We start from the raw sequence: 23,277 nt of genomic DNA, 5'->3' as shown, positions 1-23,277 counted from the left end.
ATGGGGCGGCAGCAGCGTAGGGCACGAGAGGAGAGAGCGTCGTGCAATGGGGGTGGGTATGAAGGAGGGAGGAGAAGAGCGAGGGGGTTACCGGGGGAGAGGAGTGTGCACGAAGGCGGCGGGGAAAACACGTCGACAGCAGAGCTTCTCCTCGGCATGGGAGGCAAAGCGGCGTACGCACGGCGGGAGACAGCGGCCGAAGCGGACAGCGGGTAGATCCGCCCACGCCGGAGGCTGATCCGGCCTCTCGGTGGTGGATCTAGCCCCCAGCGGCTAGATCGGGATAGGCCGAGCTCGCGGTGGCGGTGGCGCTACTCGAGCTCGTGGCAGCGGCGGCGCGACTCGAAGCTCGCGGCGGCAGAGGCGCAGCCCGGGAGGCATGGGCCAGCGGAGGATGCTCTGGCAGCGGCGGAGCTCGTGGCGATGGTGGCGACAGCGGGCAGCCGGCGGGCCGGTCGGCGACGATGGAGACCGGTGAGGCGCAAGGAGGCGCGACCGATGGTGGTGGAAGCCGACACGGTACGGCCGGTGGCGGTGGAGGCGGCCGTGGTGGAGGCTCGGGCGAGGCGTGTGCCGGTGCGGTATGATGAGGCTGGTCGGCGTGGTGCGAGGAAGTGCAGCCGGCGACGGCGGTGGCCGACGCAGCGGGAGGCGAGGCCGGTATTGGCGAAGCCCGATGAGGCGCGGCCGGTGGCAGCACACAAAGGCTGGCCGGGGGGGGAGGGCGTCGATGCAGTGGCGCCCACGCACCGGCGGAGGTTTAAATGGCGGTGGAGCAATGATACATCAGTGGTAGATAGGCAGGTGGTGGACGGCGGGTGAACCCAGCCCGGCCTTGGCTGGGCCGACAACGATGGTGTTCGAGTGTCACTCCCCTCCTGAGAGCGTTGTTGTGCCGTCTCACCCCCTCTAACGTGGCTATCGGGTGAAAACTCAGTCTCGGTTGTCCTTGAGACCTTGACGAACGGCGGCATCGATGCTTTCATCGCTTCTCTCCTTGGAGACGTCGTCTAGACATCCCATTGCCAGAACCTCCCAAGCAATTGGTGCAAGCTCGCTCTAGATTCATATCCTCTTGTGTTAGCGTCCTAGCTTCTGTAAGTTAGCCACGTTGGAAGGCCTAGGGGGGACAGCAGTGTCATTCTACTCTCTCACCCTCTCTCCCTCTATCCCAAAGATTTGGATAGAGTGGGATTTTGTGTCGGTTGTAAGGGTCGGGTTTTGGGAAATCTCGGTTGTGTTTTTTTGTTGGCCTAGCGGCGGTCGGTCACACTTAGTGGCGGCCAGTCCGGTGCTAGCTTTCTACTGGGTCGGTGTGTGGATGGTGGTATACTTTTTTTTTCCCTTATAACCTCTCAGGGTTATAATCTTGTAATTTTTTTCTGCTCTATAAATAGAACTTCGTTAAAAAAAAGATTTGGCCAGGTGTTTTATATCCATTGTCAAATAGACAGTCCTGAAGACTAATGCCTATTGTCGAGTGTATGTAGCAATTTCGTGTTTGCACCACACTTTTCCTTATAGCAATTTCGAGGGGAGTATAAGGTATGAGTAGCGTGGTTGGTAGGAGGTGAATTCGGTGCTTTGTGAGGATTGTACATTCAACCACAACCAGGATTACATGCTTGGGTAAATTAAGCCTGGGAAGTTAACACCTGAACCCTTTTAGGCTACAACAGATGAACTGATTAGGACTTAGGAGTATACGAAATTGCTGAATTGAGACCTGATCAACTTGTCAGTACCGAAATTAGAGATGAGGCCCGTCTTTCCCGGCGATCTTTATTCCGAGAGCTCCATGTTTGGCCAAAAGTGGCAAAATCACCCAAGGAAGAAAATTAGTTTTGGGACCTAACAAGTGGCACTATATCAACCTAATTGCACTAGGTTTGGTAATGACACAATCCAATTGCAAAGCCATGTGGTGAAAATATCTTATTCGGCAAATTGTCATCTGGTCTTTATTAGTAACAGCAGCAACCAAATTTATTTCTCCTTAATTATTTTCCATCTAACGCATCAGAGGGTAAATTAATCAGTGATCTTCGTGGTTGTGTTTCGCTGATCTAATACTACATCCGTTTTGTCCGTAATGAATATAAAACCTTCATTAGCTTTTTTTTAGTGATAAAACACGTGTCTGTCAAGGTCCACTACTAGCTGCCACTACTATTCTATTGTGCTGTCACCGCTATTCACACGTTAAACTTCTGTACTTAACGTGTTTGAACTGATTTTGTTGCGAAGAAACTTCTCTATCAGGGAAACTTCAGCAGAAATAAATTTGTTCGGTATAGATTGCTTCTACTTGCGAGCTAAGATAATGGAGTTAAACATGGTTGAAACATACCAAGCAATTTCATTTTAAGGCAGAATTTAATATTGGTCCTGTTGGAATCGTGAGTCAGAATGAGCCATTTATATTACTGTATAAATATTCTGATCCTTTTTCTCATTGGACTCATGAAAGACTTCGTAATATGTGGAGCATCAAAATGGTGCCTTCCTTGGAAGCCATAGCTTTCCCAGAATTAAATTAAATATATTTCTGAAAGTTAGTATTCCTACAAGTTTGGGCTGGTCAGCTGCACTTTACAACAAAAACGGTCAGAAAAATGTTTATATCATTCCCGTTTTTCCTCTAAAATAGATTTTTTTTTGAGAAACACAGTAAAAACGCAGACGCTCACAACGTGCGCACACTCACCCCTATAAACGCACACACGCACACCCTACCCCTATAAGCACCTCCGGAAGACTGGGCTGGCATATCTTGAGATTGACGAAGTCACCACAGGCGTCTCGCTGTCGACGGGTATGTCGCCTATCACTGAAAGAATAATTAGCCGTAAATGCGAGCACCTGTGTCAAATCTAGGATTTGAATCCGGGTATCGGTACTATTGGGTTATTAGAAAATATTGAAAATAAAATTATCGAAATAGAGCCTCAGAAACAATATCGTAGGAGTAAGGAGTATTAGTGAATATTCCAAGCAGTTTGATTTGCATACTTAATAACGGTACTGTAGCATCAACGATGACAACACCTATTTTTTAACCAATGGTTATGTTTTTCATATTTTGATGGGTAATCAGTAATTTGTTCCAACATTTCACATGAAGACGATATACCAATTAAATGGCCCGAAAAATCAGTATATCATTTTCGGACCAAGTAAAATCAGAACGGAATTGCGACAGAACTTGCGACAGTAATCAGAATAAAACGACCGGTACAAAACGGAAGCGATATTCATATCGTTTTCATCCCAAGTGCAGCAGTTCAGAGCTCCTTTGGCTCGGTAAGCGGCGCCGGTGCAGCCAAACGGCCCCACTCATAGTACTTAATTACGCTTAAGTAGGCTTAAGTACGAATTATTGTAGGTAAATCAGGCTTATTAAGCAGGCCTGTACTACAGAAAGATGGTTTACTAAAGCGCAAATAATGAGTGAGCATTTAATTGCGGAAAATCCAGGCAGGCGAGAGCGAGAGGATTCATGGATCTCCCGACCAATGTACCCTGATTCTCCTCTGATGATAGCCAGCCCAGCCAGCCAGCGAGCCAGCCGGATCTCGCAACCCCCAGAACTAGACGCAAGTACACGAGCGAGATATCACCAACAGCATGTGCCACTGCCAAGTGCCAGCCACCATCATCACACACCCAAATAAAAAAAAACTAAAAATAAAAAAAATAAAAAGGGAAATCGCATTTATCGCCTCTGCAGATAAACATTGCCGGTTGTCCCAGCACAGGGGGAGAAGGGGAGAGAGAGGGGGAGAGAACGTCAGGCATGTGGGCCCCACACCTCGGGGGGTGGTGGGCCCGGATCAGTGACGCCGGGCGTGGTGGGGCCAGCGGCAGATGAGATCAGAATCTGGGTTTGTCCTTTTCTCGGCTCTTCGCTGCGGGCCTGACGCGCGCGCGTGGGAGTAGTATCTGCTTGGATCGGAGCCCCCCAAGCCGTTAGCTGTCAAGGTGGGGTGTGGGGTAGTGGAGAGAGGAGAAAAGCGGGGGAGGGGATCTGATCGTCGCAGGAGCGCAGGGTGCAGCGGCAGCGCCACTCAACCAGCGGGAGCGGCTGCTGCTGCTGGGCTTTTGCTCCTCGCTTGAGCATGGTTGGGGGGAGGAGGACCACACCATGGTGTGCCATCGTCGCCCTGTGCGGCCTGTGTAGTGTGTGTACTACTGTAGTACTGTCTTCCTCGCACTATTTTGTGTGTGGGGGCCTGTGGGGAGGGGTTGATGATATCGAATGTCCTGACGTGTCCCCCCTCCCTCCCTGTCCATATCGTGGCTACCCTTCATATCCCAAAATAAATCAATTTAAATAAAAATAAGATATTATACGGTATAATGAATTTATACATACTCTTATCTAGATTTATGGTAATATGTTACGTTATATCCCAAGTAAGATTAGCTTAGAACGAAAGAAGTAGATCTTTTTTTCCCGTGTTTGTGTTAGACACTCTTCATCATAAAATAAACCAACATGATGTGATATTGTCGGTGACATGGGACCGGGAGTATCATGACTTAGAGACTTGAGGCAGACACGATCACCCACGTGGCCTAACCCCCTCGGGGGGGGGGGGGGGGGCGGGCCCGAGGGTGATACGGCCGCCCTTCTCTTTGTCTCCCCGAGGGGTCGGACCGCTCCCGTCTCGGCCCCGAGGGCCGAGGCGCCCCGACCCCTTGTGGGTTTTGCGCCGCGTATATGGGGTAGGTGAGCATAGCGGGGCTCACCTAACCACATTTATTGCGGTTTGGACGAGCGCGTCACGCCGCATGTAACGCAGTGCAGCGCGCTCGTTTATCCGGTCTGTGACCAGTCACAGACCGATCAGATCGTGGGTTAGGTGGCGACAGGCGGTCTGACGCACGCCTCGCCCCATCCCGTCAGGATGAGAGCCTCCAAGCACTCGTCCTTAGCCGGAGCCGGCGTGTTAGCTCCTGGAGATGGCACGTTGGTCCCGGTCAGATATATACCAGGCTTCATCCTAACCATTACAAGCAAGACATTGTATGAAGAGGGGCGAACATGCAGATTGATAAACTGACGCGTGGTGGACAAGAATGACCGATTTGTGACCGGTCTGACACTGATCATGTCGTCAGCAGACAGCCATGTTCCCACGTCGCGCCTGCTTCCGGCGGAAGTGGAGGTAGGTATGGGCTGTCCCATCAGAAGGTCATTCGGACGGCAACCATACAAGTCTCCGTCTGTTTATGAAAAGATAGGATAAGTCCCCACAAAAAAGAGAGAGATGGTGCATGTGGTATCCCCTTGAGGTATAAAAGGAGGACCTTGCCCACTTAGAAAGGGGATTGATTTTCGGATCCAGAAGGATCAGAGAGGGAGAGAGTAAGAGCTCTCTGGTTCTCCAGCTCTTTTGTAGCTTCTTCATACATAGATCCACAAAAACACAGGAGTAGGGTATTACGCTTCTCAGCGGCCTGAACCTGTATACATCGCCCGTGTCTTGTGTGCTTCCATTCTCGCGAACCTTCCACACACAGACTAGGAGCTTAGAATCTCACCCAGGGCCCCCGGCCGAACCGGCAAAGGGGGGCCTGCGCGGTCTCCCGGTGAGGAGCCCCACGCTCCGTCATCTGGCGCGCCAAGTAGGGGGCTCTGCGAGTGATCTTCTGAGCTCTCGCACTCTTTCGTGTGCGCCAAGCTTTTCCTGTTCAGCCCAATGGCCGAACAAGCAAAGGCGCACAACCTCTCTTCGAGCGTTAGTGGTGACGAAGGGGAGCCAAACCCACGCCGTCGAGCTCGTACTCCACCGCCCCCTCCACGCCAAAGTCCTAGGCGGGAGGAGGCGCTCGAGAGGGTCGAAGGATCCGCGACTTCGACATCCACGGGTGATGGGGAAGGGCGGCGAGATGGGGAGCGTCGCCTCCTCGTCTACGGCGACGGCAGCACGCCCCAGGGCGCGCTCCAAGCTGCGGGCGTGCTCCTACGTCACCCGCCCATTGTCCCTGACCCGGAGTCTCCAGCCCAACGTTGGCTGGACGACGTGGCCAACTTGGTCATGACGGCACGGCAGCGCCTAGGTGCTGGTGGGCGGTCCTCCGCCACCAAGACCCCTGGCGCTGCTACCACCGGCTCCGTGTTGTCAAGGCGGAGGGCGCGGCGAGCGGCGGCTGTTGCTCGCCATTCAGCCGCCACTCCTTCGTCAGCGCCTCCGACCCAGGAAGATCTGCGTGGGGGGCCGGATGCCCGCATCAGTATCGAGCGCCGGCGTAATGGCCGGCGTGCTGCCCACGCAACGGAGGGCGCCTCCTCGTCCGGAGTGTCACATCAACACGGACGCGGGGATCAGCCCTCCGTGCCCCCGGTTGGTGGTGTCGGCTGTAGAGCCTTTGTGGCGAGCCTTCGGAACGTCCGTTGGCCCCCAAGGTTCCGGCCCACCATCGCCGAAAAATATGACGGGAGCGTCAACCCCGCCGAGTTTCTCCAGGTCTACACGACCGGGATCGAGGCCGCCGGGGGTGACGACAGGGTCATGGCGAATTTCTTTCCCATGGCCCTGAAGGGACAGGCACGGGGTTGGCTAATGAACTTGCCACCCGCGTCCGTCCACTCTTGGGAGGATTTGTGCCAACAGTTCACCATGAACTTTCAAGGCACATATCCGCGCCCAGGTGAAGAAGCGGACTTACATGCAGTCCAGCGAAGGGATGATGAGTCACTTCGCTCATACATTCAGCGGTTCTGTCAAGTCCGCAACACCATACCATGCATCCCTGCACACGCGGTGATCTACGCGTTCAGGGGGGGGTGTGCGGCACAACCGCATGCTCGAAAAGATCGCCTCCAAAGAGCCCCAGACTACCGCGGAGCTTTTTCAGCTCGCGGACCGAGTGGCTCGTAAGGAAGAGGCATGGACCTGGAACCCCTCCGGTTCCGGTGTGGCAGCTTCGGCCGCCCCCGGATCCGCTGCTCAGACAGGGCGGCGTGACAGGAGGAGGAAGAAGAGGTCAGCCTATACCGACGACGAGGGTCATGTCCTCGCCGTCGAGGGCGCTTCGCGGGCCACCCGAAAGGGGAGGCCTGCGGGCGACAAAAAGAAGGAGGCCGGCGCTCCCAGCAGGGAGCGCCCAACCGGCAAGTGGTGCATCGTCCACAACACTTCCCTTCACGACCTCGCGGACTGCCGCGCAGTCAAAAGTTTGGCTGAGCGGACGAGGAAGTGGGAGGAGGAGAGGAGGCAGGAGCGCCGAGAGGGCAAGTCCCCGGCGGTTCCTTCCGGCAATCGGCGAAGTGAGGCCAAGCAGAAGGCCCCCGCCGAGGACATCGATGACGGCGATGATGACCTAGGTTTCCAAGAGCCTGGGGCCACCATTGCCACTGTCGATGGGGGAGCGTGTGCTCACGTTTCTCGCCGGAGCCTCAAGGCCATGAAGCGAGAGCTTCTGGCCGCGGCCCCTACTCATGAGGCGACGCGCCGGGCGCGGTGGTCGGAGGTTGCCCTCACCTTCGACCAGACCGACCACCCACCGTGCGTTGCCCGGGGAGGACAGATCGCAATGGTGGTTTCCCCCACTGTTTGCAACGTGAAGCTGGGGCGTGTCCTCATTGATGGAGGAGCAGCCCTCAACATCCTTTCCCCCGCAGCCTTTGACGCCATCAAGGCCCTGGGGATGGTGCTCCGGCCGTCCCAGCCGATTATCGGTGTGACGCCGGGGCACACTTGGCCGCTAGGTCATATCGACCTCCCGGTCACCTTCGGTGGATCCGCCAACTTCCGCACGGAGCGGGTGAACTTTGATGTGGCGGACCTCAGTCTGCCCTACAACGCGGTCTTGGGGAGGCCCGCGTTGGTGAAGTTCATGGCGGCGGTCCACTACGCCTACCTCCAGATGAAGATGCCGGGCCCCGGTGGCCCCATCTCTGTCCATGGCGACCTCAAAGTCGCGCTTGCTTGTATGGAGCAGCGCGCGGACCACCTCGCCGCCGCGTCCAAGCCCGAGGGTGGCGACGAGAGGCTTGGCACATCCGCCCCCGCCGCCCCGAGGCAGCGGATAGTCACATACGACGAGGTCCCGGTCAAGGAGGTTGCCCTAGGCGACGGCCCGTCCAAGACCACACGGATCGGTGGTCTTCTGGACGGCAAATAGGAAGACGCGCTCGTCTCTTTCCTGCGGGCAAACGCTGACGTCTTCGCATGGAGACCGGCGGATATGCCCGGGGTCCCCAGGGAGGTGATTGAGCACCGTCTCGCCGTGCGGCCGGGCGCAAGGCCGGTCCGGCAGAAAGTGCGGCGCCAGGCCCCGGAACGTCAAGCCTTCATCCGCGAGGAGGTGGCGCGACTTCTGGAGGCCGGATTCATCCGCGAGGTCATCCATCCGGAGTGGCTGGCGAACCCGGTGGTCGTTCCCAAGGCGAACGGCAAGCTTCGGATGTGCATCGACTACACCGACCTTAACAAGGCATGTCCTAAGGAACCTTACCCCCTGCCTCGCATAGATCAGATTGTCGACTCCATAGCGGGGTGCGACCTCTTGTGTTTTCTAGATGCATACTCTGGTTACCATCAGATTCGCATGGCTAGGGAGGATGAGGAAAAAACTGCATTCATTACCCCGATAGGAACTTATTGTTATACGACAATGCCCTTCGGGTTAAAGAATGCAGGTCCTACTTTTCAACGTACTACTCGAATTTCTTTGGGTAGCCAAATAGGACGTAATGTTGAGGCTTATGTCGATGACTTGGTTGTAAAGACGCGCAACCAAGAGACCTTACTCTCGGATCTAGCGGAAACTTTTGAGAGTCTCCGCTCCGCCCGCATAAAACTGAACCCCGATAAGTGCGTGTTCGGTGTACCTGCGGGCAAGCTTCTCGGGTTTTTGGTCTCTGCCCGAGGCATCGAGGCCAACCCCGAGAAGATACGAGCTATAGAGCGGATGCGCCCCCCCAGCAAGCTTAGGGATGTGCAATGCGTCACCGGTTGCATGGCCGCCCTAAGTCGGTTCATATCGAGGCTGGGAGAGAAGGCGCTACCCTTATTTAAGCTCCTCAAACGCTCCGGGCCGTTTACTTGGACGGAGGAAGCTGAACGTGCCCTCACTCAGTTGAAGGCGTATCTCAGCTCTCCCCCAGTTCTGGTCGCCCCGGAGCCAAATGAACCCTTGCTACTCTACTTAGCGGCGACCCCGCAAGTGGTTAGTGCGGCGTTGGTTGTGGAGCGCGATGAGGACAATCCTCATTCCGCGCACCCCCACCCTGTGCTGGCTTGGCCCGGGAGAGAGCAGGGAGGAGAGGCCCCCGAGCTGAACGGTGGCCCAAGGCCCCCGACGACCGGAGCAGGCCCTCTGCCCGCTTGTCAGACGGTGCCAGGTGCCCCCGACCCCCAGGACGGCCCCGAGGCCACTGCGGGAAGGCCGCACCTATCGCCCTCTGACCCCGAGGCTAACCCTGTGCCGATTCGACCCAGGAGAGAGCAGGGAGAAGAAGCCCCCGAGCCGAACGATGGCCTAAGGCCCCTGACGACCGGAGTTGGCCCTTTGCCCGCTTGTCCGACGACGCCAGGAGCCCCCGACCCCCAGGACGGCCCCGAGGCCACTGTGGGAAGGCCGCCCCTGTCGTCCTCCGATCCCGAGGTCGTCGGCACAGAAGACGAGTGCGCCCCGCAAGGCCGCTTGGGTGAAGAGCGCCCCAGGGATGCGGCCCCTAGCGAAGAGGATCGGCCCCACCGAAAGGTGCAGCGGCCCGTCTACTTTGTTAGTGAGGCCCTCCGGGATGCAAAGACCCGATACCCTCAGGCCCAGAAAATGCTTTACGCTATTCTGATGGCCTCGAGGAAACTGCGCCATTATTTCCAGGCGCATCGGGTTACGGTGGTTACGTCTTACCCCCTCGGCCAAATCTTGCATAATCGAGAGAGTACTGGACGGGTGGTGAAATGGGCAATCGAACTTTCTGAGTTCGATTTGCACTTTCAACCACGCCACGCTATCAAGAGCCAGGCCCTCGCCGACTTTGTGGCAGAGTGGACCCCGGCTCCCGAGCCCGTCTCAGTCCCCGAAGCCAGCTCGGGCCCCTCGCAGCTGCCTCACACCGCCCACTGGGTGATGCAGTTCGACGGCTCCCTGTCTCTTCAGGGCGCCGGTGCGGGGGTCACGTTGACCTCGCCGAGCGGAGACGTCCTCAGATATTTGGTTCGCCTTGACTTTCGGGCGACCAATAATATGGCAGAGTACGAGGGACTCCTTGCGGGACTCAGGGTGGCAGCTGGACTGGGGATCCGCCGCCTCCTGGTGTTAGGCGACTTCCAGCTGGTCGTTAACCAGGTCTGTAAGGAGTACCGGTGCTCTGACCCGCAGATGGACGCTTACGTTCGCCAAGTACGGCGTATGGAGCGCCATTTTGACGGGATAGAGCTTCGGCACGTGCCCAGACGGGATAACACGGTTGCCGACGAACTCTCACGGCTCGCTTCCTCGCGAGCCCAGACCCCACCGGGCGCCTTTGAAGAAAGGCTTGCCCAGCCGTCGGCGCGACCCGACCCGATAGGGGAGACGGACGCGCCTGACAGACCCCCGATGCCCGTCGGAGTCCAGGCCTCGGGACCCGAGGGGAGCGCTCCCAGCTCCCTTAGATTGATTGCTTGGATCGCTGAGATCCAAGCATACCTCACAGATAAGACTCTACCCGAGGACCGCGAAGGGAGTGAACGCGTCCAGCGCATCTCCAAACGCTACGTGCTGGTAGAAGGGACCCTCTATCGGCGCGCGGCTAACGGAATCCTCCTGAAGTGCATTCCTCGGGGACAAGGCGTCGAGCTTCTTGCCGATATCCATGAAGGCGAATGCGGAGCCCACTCCGCCTCGCGCACCTTGGTTGGCAAAGCCTTTCGACAAGGTTTCTATTGGCCGACAGCTCTCAATGATGCGGTCGACCTGGTCCGGCGATGCAGAGCGTGTCAATTCCACGCCAAGCAAATCCATCAGCCGGCCCAGGCCGTGCAGATCATACCACTTTCATGGCCATTTGCTGTCTGGGGGCTCGATATCCTGGGACCGTTTAGGCGGGCCCCGGGCGGGTTTGAGTATCTGTATGTCGCGATCGACAAGTTCACTAAGTGGCCCGAGGCTTATCCGGTCGTCAAGATCGATAAGCACTCCACACTTAAATTCATTAAGGGCATCACAACCCGGTTTGGAGTGCCTAACCGTATTATTACGGATAACGGCACCCAATTCACTAGTGAACTTTTCGGCGATTACTGCGAAGACATGGGCATCAAGCTCTGCTTCGCCTCACCTGCCCACCCCAGAAGCAACGGCCAAGTGGAGCGCGCCAATGCGGAAATCCTCAGACGCCTTAAAACCAAGACCTTCAATATCCTCAAGAAGCACGGCGATTCGTGGATTGAGGAGTTGCCAGCGGTGCTCTGGGCGAACCGAACCACGCCAAGCCGAGCAACCGGGGAAACGCCTTTCTTCCTCGTCTACGGCGCGGAAGCGGTTCTCCCATCCGAGATCACCCTGAGGTCCCCTCGGGCCACCATGTACTGCGAGGCTGATCAAGATCAGCTTCGCAGAGATGACCTCGACTACTTGGAAGAGCGAAGGCGGCGCGCGGCCCTTCGAGCCGCGCGCTACCAGCAGAGCCTGCGGCGCTACCATCAGCGCCACGTCCGGGCCCGATCACTCTGCGTCGACGACCTCGTCCTACGCCGCGTCCAAACGCGTGCTGGATTGAGCAAGCTCTCACCAATGTGGGAGGGTCCGTATCGAGTGATCGGCGTCCCCCGGCCGGGCTCCGTTCGGCTGGCCACGGGCGACGGCACAGAGCTGCCTAACCCGTGGAACATCGAACACCTTCGTCGCTTCTACCCCTAAAGGGGGATCGGGTGTCAGGTTTCGGGCCCGGGGCAACCCCGCACCCCCCTCGGGTGTGCAGGGTTGGCCGGGGGCTACCACATATGCATATTCTTATTTCTCTTATATCTGTATTTCAATAAAAGCATTTTCGATTTCCTAAAGGCTGTATCTGTGCTGTTGTTTCCTTTTAAAGGATCTTGACTTGAAATAGGTCACTCGTGTTCAATCCTGCCCTCGGGGGCTCGGGTCGGCTAAAATCGCCAAACGGGGCCCAGAACCGAGCCGTGCCCCGGGGCGTGGTGAACTCCGGGGGGGAATCGGCAAAAACCCACAATCGGGTCACCCATAACCCTCGGTCACCACGCTCCCGGCCTGGCCAGTCTCGACATGTGGATCTCCCCAGGCACTAGCCCCGACCCGAGCCATTTGAGGACTAGGACCTGGGCACGAGCCCTTGTTCAAGCCAAGACACAAAAGAACCGCGGCACAGACATCCTTGTCTCATACACACAACAAATAGAATTGACACAAAAAATTTCCTCTTTATTTGATTGCAGATTAAATTAGTCTATACAAGAAGGGGGCCCGAAGGCCTCGGAAGAAGAAAAGAAGAAACTATTTAAAGATTGGCGGGGGCCTGGGGGCTCACTCCGATGCACCCAGGTCGCCAGCCTCGTCGCCACTATCGCCCACTCCGTCGTCATCGTCCTCCTCGTCGGAGTTGAGGGCGAACGCGAGCCGAGGGGCCGAACCCTCGAAGCTGTGGACGATATGGTCGGCGGCATCCCAAACCTGCGCGCGCGCGCCATCCTCGGTCTCGGGAGGGAACTCGTCCAGCGCCGTCCATGGGGAGAAGTCGGGATCCCTGGCTTGGTAACTCGCCAGTACGAGCTCCACCGCTCCTCGGGCGAGGTCCCTCGAGGATGACTTAATCGTCCTCTCGAGCTCCTCGGGGAGCCGTTGGAGAGTCCCGGCTATCTCCGAGAGGCGCTGGGCGAGGCCCCCCTGGTTGGCGGCGTACTTCGCAGTCCGCCCGCCCCAGAGGCCCGCCTGCCGGCCGGCGCGGTCTAGACGGGAGACGGCGTCCCGAAGCATGCCGGGCCCTACCTCGCCTGCCAAGCGGAGGGCCTCGACCTCCCCGGCGGACGAGTCTAGCGCGCCCTACAGATCAGCGATGGTGTGTTCGGCAGCTGCGAGGCGGGCGATTAAGTCGCTTTCGCCCGCGGCCGCCCCGCCGCTGCGCGCCCTCGCGTCCAGCTCCTTCTCCCGCGCCTCGAGCTCAGCGGCCCGCTGGTTCAGCGCGGCCCTCTCAGCGCGGGCACCTTCCAGATTACGGCGCGCTTGTTCCTCTTGCGCAGCCTCGCGGAGGGACAGGCTGTCCGCCAGCCGTTGCGCCGCGGCCTCGGCCTCATCAAGAGCTCGCTCCCGCTCGGTGAGCGCGTCCTCGCGGAGGCGGAGCGCGGACTCTTCTTCGGCACAGGCGGCTTCGTGCACCGCCAGTGTGACCTCCCGAATAGCAACGGCGGCCTTGCGATCCGCCAGGTCCCTCTCCACGGCGCTGGCACGCTCTTCCAGCGCCATGGCACGGGCCTCAAGGGTTTCTTCGCGCCGCCGGGATGCCACCTCGGTCTCCGCCGCCCGCCGTTCTCGGGCAGCGGCAGCGTCAAGGACCCCCCGGGCGGCGTCGAGCTTTTTCCCTAGCTCCGCCTCCCAGCTCCCGTATTGAAGGCGGAGGGTGTCCTGCGCCTCGTTCATCACGGTGGTGGCGATGAGGGCAGCCCCCCGCTCCTCCTCCACCTCCTTGGCGATCTCCCCCAGCACCTTCCGACGGGTTTCGAGCTCTGAGACGTGCCGGCGGTGTGCCTTGCGGCCCACCTCCACCATGGCCTCCACCGAGCGTCGCCCCTCTTCGACACGCGCCCATGCGGCGTCAAGCTCCGCCCGCTCTGCTTGCAAGGCCTCCACCTGGGCACTTAACCCGTCCAACACCGTGGTGTTTGCAACGGCCAAGGCCTGCAGAAGGGGTTCTGCGCTCAGTGGAGCAACGGAAGGCGTGGGGAAGAGCCGCCTCGGTGAGGATGCCGCGCGGCTCGGCCCGCCGATGGACGTGCCGGACTCAGGGATGTCCCCCGGACCTGGCTTGTCCTGAGCGTCGCCCGAGGGAGTGGGCCCAAGCGATGCGCCCGCGGCCTCGTCGCGAGCTGCCTCGGAAGTCGTCGCCGCCTCGGCCTGGCGAAGTCTGGCCTCCTCCCGAGCGGCTTCTTCAGCTTGGCGAGCTCGGACGGCCACCTGGGCGGCCTTCTCGGCTTCCCGAAGGCGATCCGCGGCTTCTCGCCGGTCAGATTCCCGCCTCTGGGCCTCTGTGGTCGCCGGGTCCTCGGCCTCAGACTGACCGGACTTGGAATGGCGGGAGGGACGCGACGGGATCTCGCAGAAAACAGAAGAAAGACCAGAAGACAAACAAGATGGATGAGTGAAAACTCGCGTTGAGGGAATGAATACGGCCACGATGGGCGTGGGACGAACCTGCGAGGGGGTCGGTTAAACGACCACCTTGGAGGGGAAATGAGGTTTCCCCGGGATGGTTCTGTCCCTCCCATCTTGCGGAGCCGTTTCTTCTTCCGCTCCCCCTCGGGCTGCGACGTCGGCGTGGCCCCCTCCGGGCGCCTGCTGCCGGCACGCGCCGCCCCGCCCCCTCGGGGAGGAGATGGGGGAGGGGTTCCTTCCTGCTTCCTCTTCTCCCGGGCGTCGGCAGGGTGGCCGCTCCCCGGGCCCCCGTCGCGGGGCCCAGAAGCACGACCCCCTCCCGGGGTAGATTGTTCCCCCCTGCGGCTCCCGCCCGCGCCATCATGGCCTCGAGGAGCCCGCTCCTCCGACGCCCCGACCGCCTGCATGATGGTCAGGATGGAGGCGCGGTCTGGATCACTGCAGAGGGGGAGGACTCCTTGAGGAATGAGGGATGCCTCCACGGAGCTGAGATTCAGCACCCGTTGGACCACTATCTTGAAGTCCTCAGGAGCCCAGTCCCATTTGACCCCCCGGTGGGTCCTCATACAGTCCTCGGACCCGGTGTACTCCCAGGCACCCCGGGCGCGCCGCTGGAGTGGCGCGATCCGGCGACGAAGATAGTCACCGTACACCATGGCCCCTGTGAGCCCCAGGGATCGCAGGCCCGCCAGGCGGTCGAGGACGGCGTCATAGCCATCTCCCAGATCTACCGGCGCCCGCCAGCTGGAGGCCTGCGCCGGGGGCTGGCTCGGAAGTCGGAGGCGCGCTTCGTCGGCGAGGGGGGTGTAGAACCAGTCGCTCTTCCAGTCATCCCACTTCTTGCGGAGGACGCAGGGAATGTAGCGGTTCAACACCGGCCCCCGCGGCTGGAAGTAGCAGCCACCAACCACCGACGGCGGCGACACCGACTGTATTGTGAAGAACCACCGGAACAGCCGAAGGGATGGGCGCACCCCGATGAACATCTCGCACAGGTGCGCGAAGATGGCCAATGTCATTACCGCGTTGGGGGTGAGGTGCGCCATCTGGAGATCGTAAAACTTCAGAACATCCATGAAGAAAGAAGAAAATGGCGGAACCAGCCCTGCCATTGCAAAAGGGAGGAAGAAGACGGACCGCCCCGGGTAGCATGGCGCCGGGTGTCCCTCGCCCAGCGTAACTATCTCCCGGCCGGTGGCAGATTCCGGCATGAAGCGGCGCGGCAGCCCGCCCTGCCTCTCGCTCACGATGCGGGAAGGCGGCAGCACGCTACCATCAAGCAAAGCGGAGCCCCGTGCCATGACGCCGGAGGAAGAGATGTTTAAGAGCGAGCACGTGTGGCGAAGGTAGGGCACAGGAAACAAGGAGTTAGGGCGCAAGCGGCGAAGACAAGGGGAATAATGGCGAGAGGAAGGAAGCAAATCTCTTCCTCGGCGACTTTATACCCTTGCCAACGCTGTGCCCAGCTCCTCGTTTCTCGCGCCCACTATCTTGCCCCCTCGTTTCTCGCGCCCACGCTTCCACTAATCCCATTCGCCCGTTTGCGGTGCATGAGGTGGATATGCGGCTGTGGCAGTCGAGATGGAACATCTCGTGCGCGCGTTAATTACGCTCGCCGACCAAAGCGCCATCACCATATCTCCAGGAAAAACGAACCGGCTTGTCCCGATTTTTAGACCGGCCCCACCATGTCACCAGGCCTTAGGAAGTGGCGTCACGTCCGACCGCTTCCCTCGAGGAGGGCGATCGCCCTGGCATAACGCCGGGGGCTACTGTCGGTGACATGGGACCGGGAGTATCATGACTTAGAGACTTGAGGCAGACACGATCACCCACGTGGCCTAACCCCCTCGGGGGGGGTCGGGCCCGAGGGTGATACGGCCGCCCTTCTCTTTGTCTCCCCGAGGGGTCGGACCGCTCCCGTCTCGGCCCCGAGGGCCGAGGCGCCCCGACCCCTTGTGGGTTTTGCGCCGCGTATATGGGGTAGGTGAGCATAGCGGGGCTCACCTAACCACATTTATTGCGGTTTGGACGAGCGCGTCACGCCGCATGTAACGCAGTGCAGCGCGCTCGTTTATCCGGTCTGTGACCAGTCACAGACCGATCAGATCGTGGGTTAGGTGGCGACAGGCGGTCTGACGCACGCCTCGCCCCATCCCGTCAGGATGAGAGCCTCCAAGCACTCGTCCTTAGCCGGAGCCGGCGTGTTAGCTCCTGGAGATGGCACGTTGGTCCCGGTCAGATATATACCAGGCTTCATCCTAACCATTACAAGCAAGACACTGTATGAAGAGGGGCGAATATGCAGATTGATAAACTGACGCGTGGTGGACAAGAATGACCGATTTGTGACCGGTCTGACACTGATCATGTCGTCAGCAGACAGCCATGTTCCCACGTCGCGCCTGCTTCCGGCGGAAGTGGAGGTAGGTATGGGCTGTCCCATCAGAAGGTCATTCGGACGGCAACCATACAAGTCTCCGTCTGTTTATGAAAAGATAGGATAAGTCCCCACAAAAAAGAGAGAGATGGTGCATGTGGTATCCCCTTGAGGTATAAAAGGAGGACCTTGCCCACTTAGAAAGGGGATTGATTTTCGGATCCAGAAGGATCAGAGAGGGAGAGAGTAAGAGCTCTCTGGTTCTCCAGCTCTTTTGTAGCTTCTTCATACATAGATCCATAAAAACACAGGAGTAGGGTATTACGCTTCTCAGCGGCCCGAACCTGTATACATCGCCCGTGTCTTGTGTGCTTCCATTCTCGCGAACCTTCCACACACAGACTAGGAGCTTAGAATCTCACCCAGGGCCCCCGGCCGAACCGGTAAAGGGGGGCCTGCGTGGTCTCCCGGTGAGGAGCCCCACGCTCCGTCAGATATCTATTCAGATTTTATTTTACCGCTAGTATGTGTCACATTTTATGCTAGGTTTGTTTATGGCTCGAATCTTTTCGTATTCGTGAAAATCGAGCATCTTTTTAAGTTTCAGCAGTTTTGTAAACCCCAATTGTATGATGCTTAATTTTGCCTATGCATATCCTTTTCTTAGCCATGACATAAGAATTTGTTTTTCTATCTAACAAAACGGTAGTCACATATAGCTTGGACAAAATTAACCAAGAAATCGAGCATTTGGTATGCGGCATCGTACTAATAGAGGAAAGGGGAGTGAATTCGATCTGAAGTCAAGTCTGAACCGCGCGATTGTGACAGCATCATGCCACAGTATCCGCATCAAGTACAGTACACCAATCAAGGCTCCTATCGGATGGCCTAATCAGCCAAAGAAAAAGCCAAATTTTAAATTTTCAAACTTAATTTTAAGATTGATTTTAAGATATTTTCAACGTAGTTTCTTTTACAACATTGGCTTTTAAATCACCAAGAACACATTTATAAAAGTTTCATCTACAAATTTATTTTTATTTACTAATAAGCCGGCTTATTAGGAAATAAGCCAAACAATGGGACCCAATTGAAACCGAGCCCCCTCCGCGATCACGCCTTGTCGGCGCCGAAAGAATCATTTACGACTGGCCCTGCAGGCCCCAGCTGCAGTAGTAGCTGCGACTTTGATCCGTGCGAAACATGTGACCGAATACTGATGTGTCGCGCACCGGATGCTCGCTCGGTCACCCTCCGGGAGCCAAGCCAGCAACTCGGACATGGACACGGGCACACGGCGCTGGTGGATTGGTTGAAAGCGAGAGTTGGGGTCGTGCTATGTGCGTACGCGTGTGATGCGTCGTAGGGGAGGCGCTGCTTGTCGAATCGGCGGTCGGTCGGTCGAATCGGCGTATACGTGTTTATCGTCTCACGCGCATGCGTCGTCGATCGGTCCGATGGTCGGAACAGTGGTGATGCATCGCTTTCTGCTGGGATATCGAAAAGAGGGTTCCGTAGAGCCGTATAGCCAGGTAGGTGGCCGGCGATCCGGAAAGGGATTGCGTACCTGAGATCGAGTGTCTAACGCTCGGAGGGCAAAATGAGTAGTTGCATACTTGCATTGGCTCGAGTATATACTGCTTTCTCCATTCTAAATTGATTTATATATAATTTTTTTTAAGATTATTTCTAAATGATCTACATATTTATTTTTATTTATTAGAGTCTATTCGTTATTTGTGCATTGGAGTAAATAAACATTGATTCATACATCCATACACATAAGTATTTATAACCCACATGCAATATCTTGATTTGCTATTGACTAGAAAATATTGGGATGATGCATTCATTGAGTTTGTTGCTAGAGTAAATATAGTATGAGAGTTATTAGCTTTTCTTGGTATTGGTGTACTTATGAAATATGTAGATCAATTTGGAATGGATGGAGTATATAGCATAAAACGACACTGGAGGTAGTAAATAGTGACAGACGTACAGGTTCTGATTTTTTTTTTTTGAAGACTACAGGTTCGGAATTGGATTGGCTGTGTTCGTTTCAACCCACTCCCAACCCCTCTCTCTCGTTTTCCGAGCGCACACTTTTCAAAGTGCGAAATGGTGTGTTTTTTTAAAAAAGTTTCTATACGAAAGTTACTTAAAAATTTAAATTAATCTATTTTTGAAAAAATAGATAATACTTAATTAATCACGCGCTAATGAACCGCTCCGTTTTCCGTGCGAGGAGATGAGTTCCCAACCCCAGGAAGCGCGCACTCTGCGGCTCTCCGCTGTCTGGTCCAGTAGCTAAGCCCAACCTGATCAATTTTTGGTGGGCATTGGCCCAGCATGAGTCCAAAAACAGCCCAAGGTTGGGGAGAGGAATCGTAAATAAACTCTAAATTCTATAAACTGTAACCCTTGTCAGCTCATCTGAACATCGAAGTTTAGATAAAGATGGCATACGATGAATTGAAAGAACGAAATGTCGAATTATGCAGTGATTTTTGTGGCAGGATGAATTTTCTCTGAACAGCATCCTGAGCGATTCTCTTTTCTTCTAAAATAACAGTAGGATCTTGCAGCTTTTTCAAAAACAAATCCTGGCAATAGTTTATTGTGGGGAAGCAAATCAATTACCCTGGCAAATTTTAAAACGTCAGGTCGTTTACGGTTTCGGTCCACTACCGTCTACCGTGCTTGGAAGCTGAATCAGTGCATATGTTCGAACTGATACGCAGACTAGTACTATTGTTTGTAAATTAGTGCACAATAACGTCTCATCGAAATAGGAATTCTTATACAGCTATCTTTTGACGCTACACGGAAGTTCGACGCTGGGAAAGTTTGACTACAAATGGACTCAACATATGACAACACAACATAGCAAGTTTTAACAAACTTGGCGCATTCCAGCAAGTAGGATCTCTCAGCCATGGTTGAAGGACTGGTAAACCGGAACCTGCAAAAGTAACATCACATCCAGCGCTTAGCAACTCCAAAAATATATTACCAAGTCCCGTAAGGAACCAACTAAATGACCCACTATTGGCATAACCACAGTAAAATCATAGTGTACGATTTGTATGCAAAAATAAGTAAATAACCAAATCAGACCTAAACAACGGAAAACCTTACATCAGGCTAACTTCATTGAAAATATCACGACTCATTCATATTCTTTTGGGGTCTATGCAAGCAATGGACCATACCCAGGTACTAACCACCGAGAATGGCAATAGTAGAAATGATCATGTATTGATTTCTAACCTTTTGTATATTGTATAGCTGGAAACATCTTTTAACTATACAAAAGGTTAGCCTACCGAATTTGGGCCACTAATGCTAGATTTTAAAAACTCTAATCCACATAGACTAGATACAACACACGCTATAATGTGTACAATAATTGCACAAATGTACTGACTTTATGATATGAAAGGTCAAAACCCAGTGAATGGCTCACCTGAGAAATCATATGCCCAAGATTGTCATAGCAATGGGGGTATATCATTGCTGGAGTTGGCCACTGTGGGTAGACAGCAGTTCCAGAAGAGGAGCCCATAGATAAATCGGGTTGGCCAAAGTACACAGAAGGTTGGTTTCTTGACATATTAGCAGACTGCATAAAACCAACACCATACTGCATAAACTGTGGCACAACAAAATTGAAGCCACCAGGACTCACATTGAAGTCGTGCACTGGGCCCCTAACATACCTGCAAAAAGTTTACATGTTACTTCTTAGTAATCTCATCATTGAAATCCAGTAGTTGAAGCAGAATTTGAAAGGTGCAACTAACCTCTTGTAGTTACGATCATAGTCAGGATCACTACGATCCTTTTCAGTGTCCTTAAAAACAGCAACTCTGGAACGGCTGTTCATTGTGTTCACCTTATTCTCATCAACAGGAGGCTCAACATTAATTGGTTCATCTCTCGCAACAGATAAAGCTCCCAAATCACTTGTGCCTTCAATATCAGAAATGGAACCGTTGAAAATGCGTGCTCGTGCTTTGTTGTATTCCTCTATCCTCTCTTCAACAGTTCTTGCTGCATTGTTCTTGGCACCGGCATCACCTGCACCATTTTGGAAAGCCTTGGGCCTTGGACAAATAACAAACTTAAGCTTCTCTGCAGCTTCATGCTCATTTCTTGCTTGTTTGCTGGGAACTTCTGACAATGCAATAACTGGAAGTTTGCTTTCAGATGTTTTCTTTGCAACTATCTTGCTAACTGAACCATCTACTAAGCTATCTGCTACTGTAGTCTCTAAACCATAGTGTTGTGCAACACGATGAGCAGCACAGCGGAGATAAGAAGTTGGAAAATGCTGGAATTCGAATTCATGCAGTTGAGGATTCTGCATAAATTTCTGTATATCCATTGCCATACGCAAAACTGCAGTTAAGTAGAATATGATAGTGAGTTATGTAATCAGAAAGAAAATTCAAATAAAAATACATTATTGATGAACTGGATCACAAAAAAGAGGCTTAATTCAGGTGAAAGATTCACAATTCAAAGTCGTGGAGGTTTTTTGAGTTTAGTGCATAGAGAAATAATATGACAGCACTAGCACAAAATGTAGTTCGATGCAGAAAAAATAAACAGCACTGAAAGATGCAAAGACAGGATGTGTCGCCTAGGCAACATAATCCAGGGTTTGCTTTAATCCATCATCCATAAGAACTTGAAAAGAAAGGAAAAAAGAAGATAAAAAAGAAAAATAGCTGCAAGTGAAAGGAGCTCAGCTCATACTCATCCTCTCATGGAGATACTGAAATGAGACTCACCAATCACCATCCTCCCTCACTGTAGCTTTGTTCTTATGTGTACCATTCATATCAACAAGAATGGCTCTATCGGTGTCATATCAACAAGAATGGCTCTATCGGTGTCAGCTATAGACTAAGCAGATTAATCCAAACAAAAATGTTCACAATGCATTGAGCTCAACTACTCAACATACAGTATTTTCATCCAGCTCTAGCTGTTATTTCAACATAGTAGTTTTGAGAATAGAGGACAGAAACCACATGGAAATTCCTCCAAGAAATAAACATATTGTTCTGGTATAACCTTACAAGTTAATAGCATGGCACTAAAAAGTTATGATGCCTATAATTGATTCATGTTCCCCAATCAATTTCTCAAGAACTTTAACAGGTTCAAATAGTATGTGACTAAAATTCGACATGGAGTTTCCAGCACAGTGAGATGTTCAATATCAACTTCAATATGTTACCTAATTTCTAAAAACAATAACCTAAGTTCAACATCAGTCCATTATTTATTGATAAGTCCATTCCCCTACCACAAACAATTAGCAATAACATCCACACGTTTACAAATATATCAGCGACAATGAAGCTAACTCCTTACATGGCTCTGTCACCAAACAAAGTTATAGCAAGCTGCAACAAGGAATGTGCTGCAAGCTTAAGAGGTAGACAGATTGCTGGAATCCAACCCAATTTCGCACGGATTTTTAGCAAATCAACTGTACCACCGCCCTCTCCTAGCTACCTCGAACCAGAGGGAAACCTAGTCCCCAAATTGCACACCTAGAATACGCCGGGACCAAAACTCTAGCGACAGCCGGCACAAATCCGAGCCTAATCCGACCGCGACCAAACGAATTCGCCGCACGAGCACACCCAAACCCTAGCCGCGGGCAGAGAGCTAAGATGAGAGGCAGCGGTTACGTACCCATGAGGCGGTGGCGAGGGTTGTCGAGCGCCTCGACGAGGAAGGGATCCACGTGCGAGGTGACCCTCCCGTCCTCCGCGGCGGCGGGCGGCGGCGGCGGGGGCGAGGCGGCGCCGGAGCTCATCGTGCGGCGGCGGCGGGTGGTGGTGGTGGTAGGGGGGAGGGGGGGCGGCGGAGAGAGAGAGAGAGAGGGAGGGGGGGAAGCTGCGCGGCCGGGTCGCCTGCCTCTCTCCCTTCCTTCCCCTCTCCTCCGCTTCCCGATCCCGAAGCGGCTGCGGCCTCCTGCGGACGGAGAGAGAGGAAGAGGCGTAGCCCGAGGGAAAACGAGAGAGAAAAAAAAAAAGATAGGTCCGCAGCGGCAGCACGGCTCCTGATTTTTGACGCCCGCGAGGTGCCGTTTGATTCAGGATCGGTGTCGGGGTCGCGTGGAACGGCTGTGACCGTTCGAGTCGGATCCGACGATCGGAAATAAGGTTTGGGGCCTTGGGTTGGGGGTTCGATTTTTATGCGCACGATATTGTAGATTTGTAGTACTTGGGGTCCTATTCAGTCTGAACAGGATTAGGATTGTGCTACGCTGTTTTTATCTACTTCTGGAGAGCTCTCAATGCCACATTTTTATTGTAACTTGTAGTAGTTGCTACGTGGAGAATTCGTATACAATCAAAACAGGATTACATTGTTTATCTACCTTTAGAAAGCTCTCAAGGTAAAACTTTTTAATTGTAACTTGGATCATTGCTACATGGAGTACTCGCATATCGTTTTAAAGTCACGAATTTCAAATGGTACCAAGAGAAGAAATACGTATATAATGTGACATATGTAAGTTCTTCACGAATTACAAATTC

The 23,277-nt window shown here is 54.4% G+C and overlaps 1 protein-coding gene across 1 annotated transcript; it reads right to left on the bottom strand.

Moving 5' to 3' along the window:
• Positions 1-19,465: 19,465 nt before the first annotated feature.
• LOC4338782 (uncharacterized) lies at positions 19,466-22,716 on the bottom strand. The gene is made up of 4 exons (XM_015784714.2): positions 22,427-22,716; positions 20,518-21,115; positions 20,181-20,433; positions 19,466-19,676 (listed from the first exon to the last, which is right to left on the bottom strand). The coding sequence occupies exons 1-4, from the start codon at positions 22,548-22,550 to the stop codon at positions 19,644-19,646; spliced, it is 1,008 nt and encodes a 335-aa protein (XP_015640200.1). The 5' UTR covers positions 22,551-22,716; the 3' UTR covers positions 19,466-19,643.
• Positions 22,717-23,277: the final 561 nt, after the last annotated feature.

This window comes from Oryza sativa, chromosome 5 (genome assembly GCF_034140825.1).
Source record: "Oryza sativa Japonica Group chromosome 5, ASM3414082v1".
Classification (NCBI taxonomy): domain Eukaryota; kingdom Viridiplantae; phylum Streptophyta; class Magnoliopsida; order Poales; family Poaceae; genus Oryza; species Oryza sativa.
This window is presented reverse-complemented; position numbering and strand designations above follow the sequence as displayed.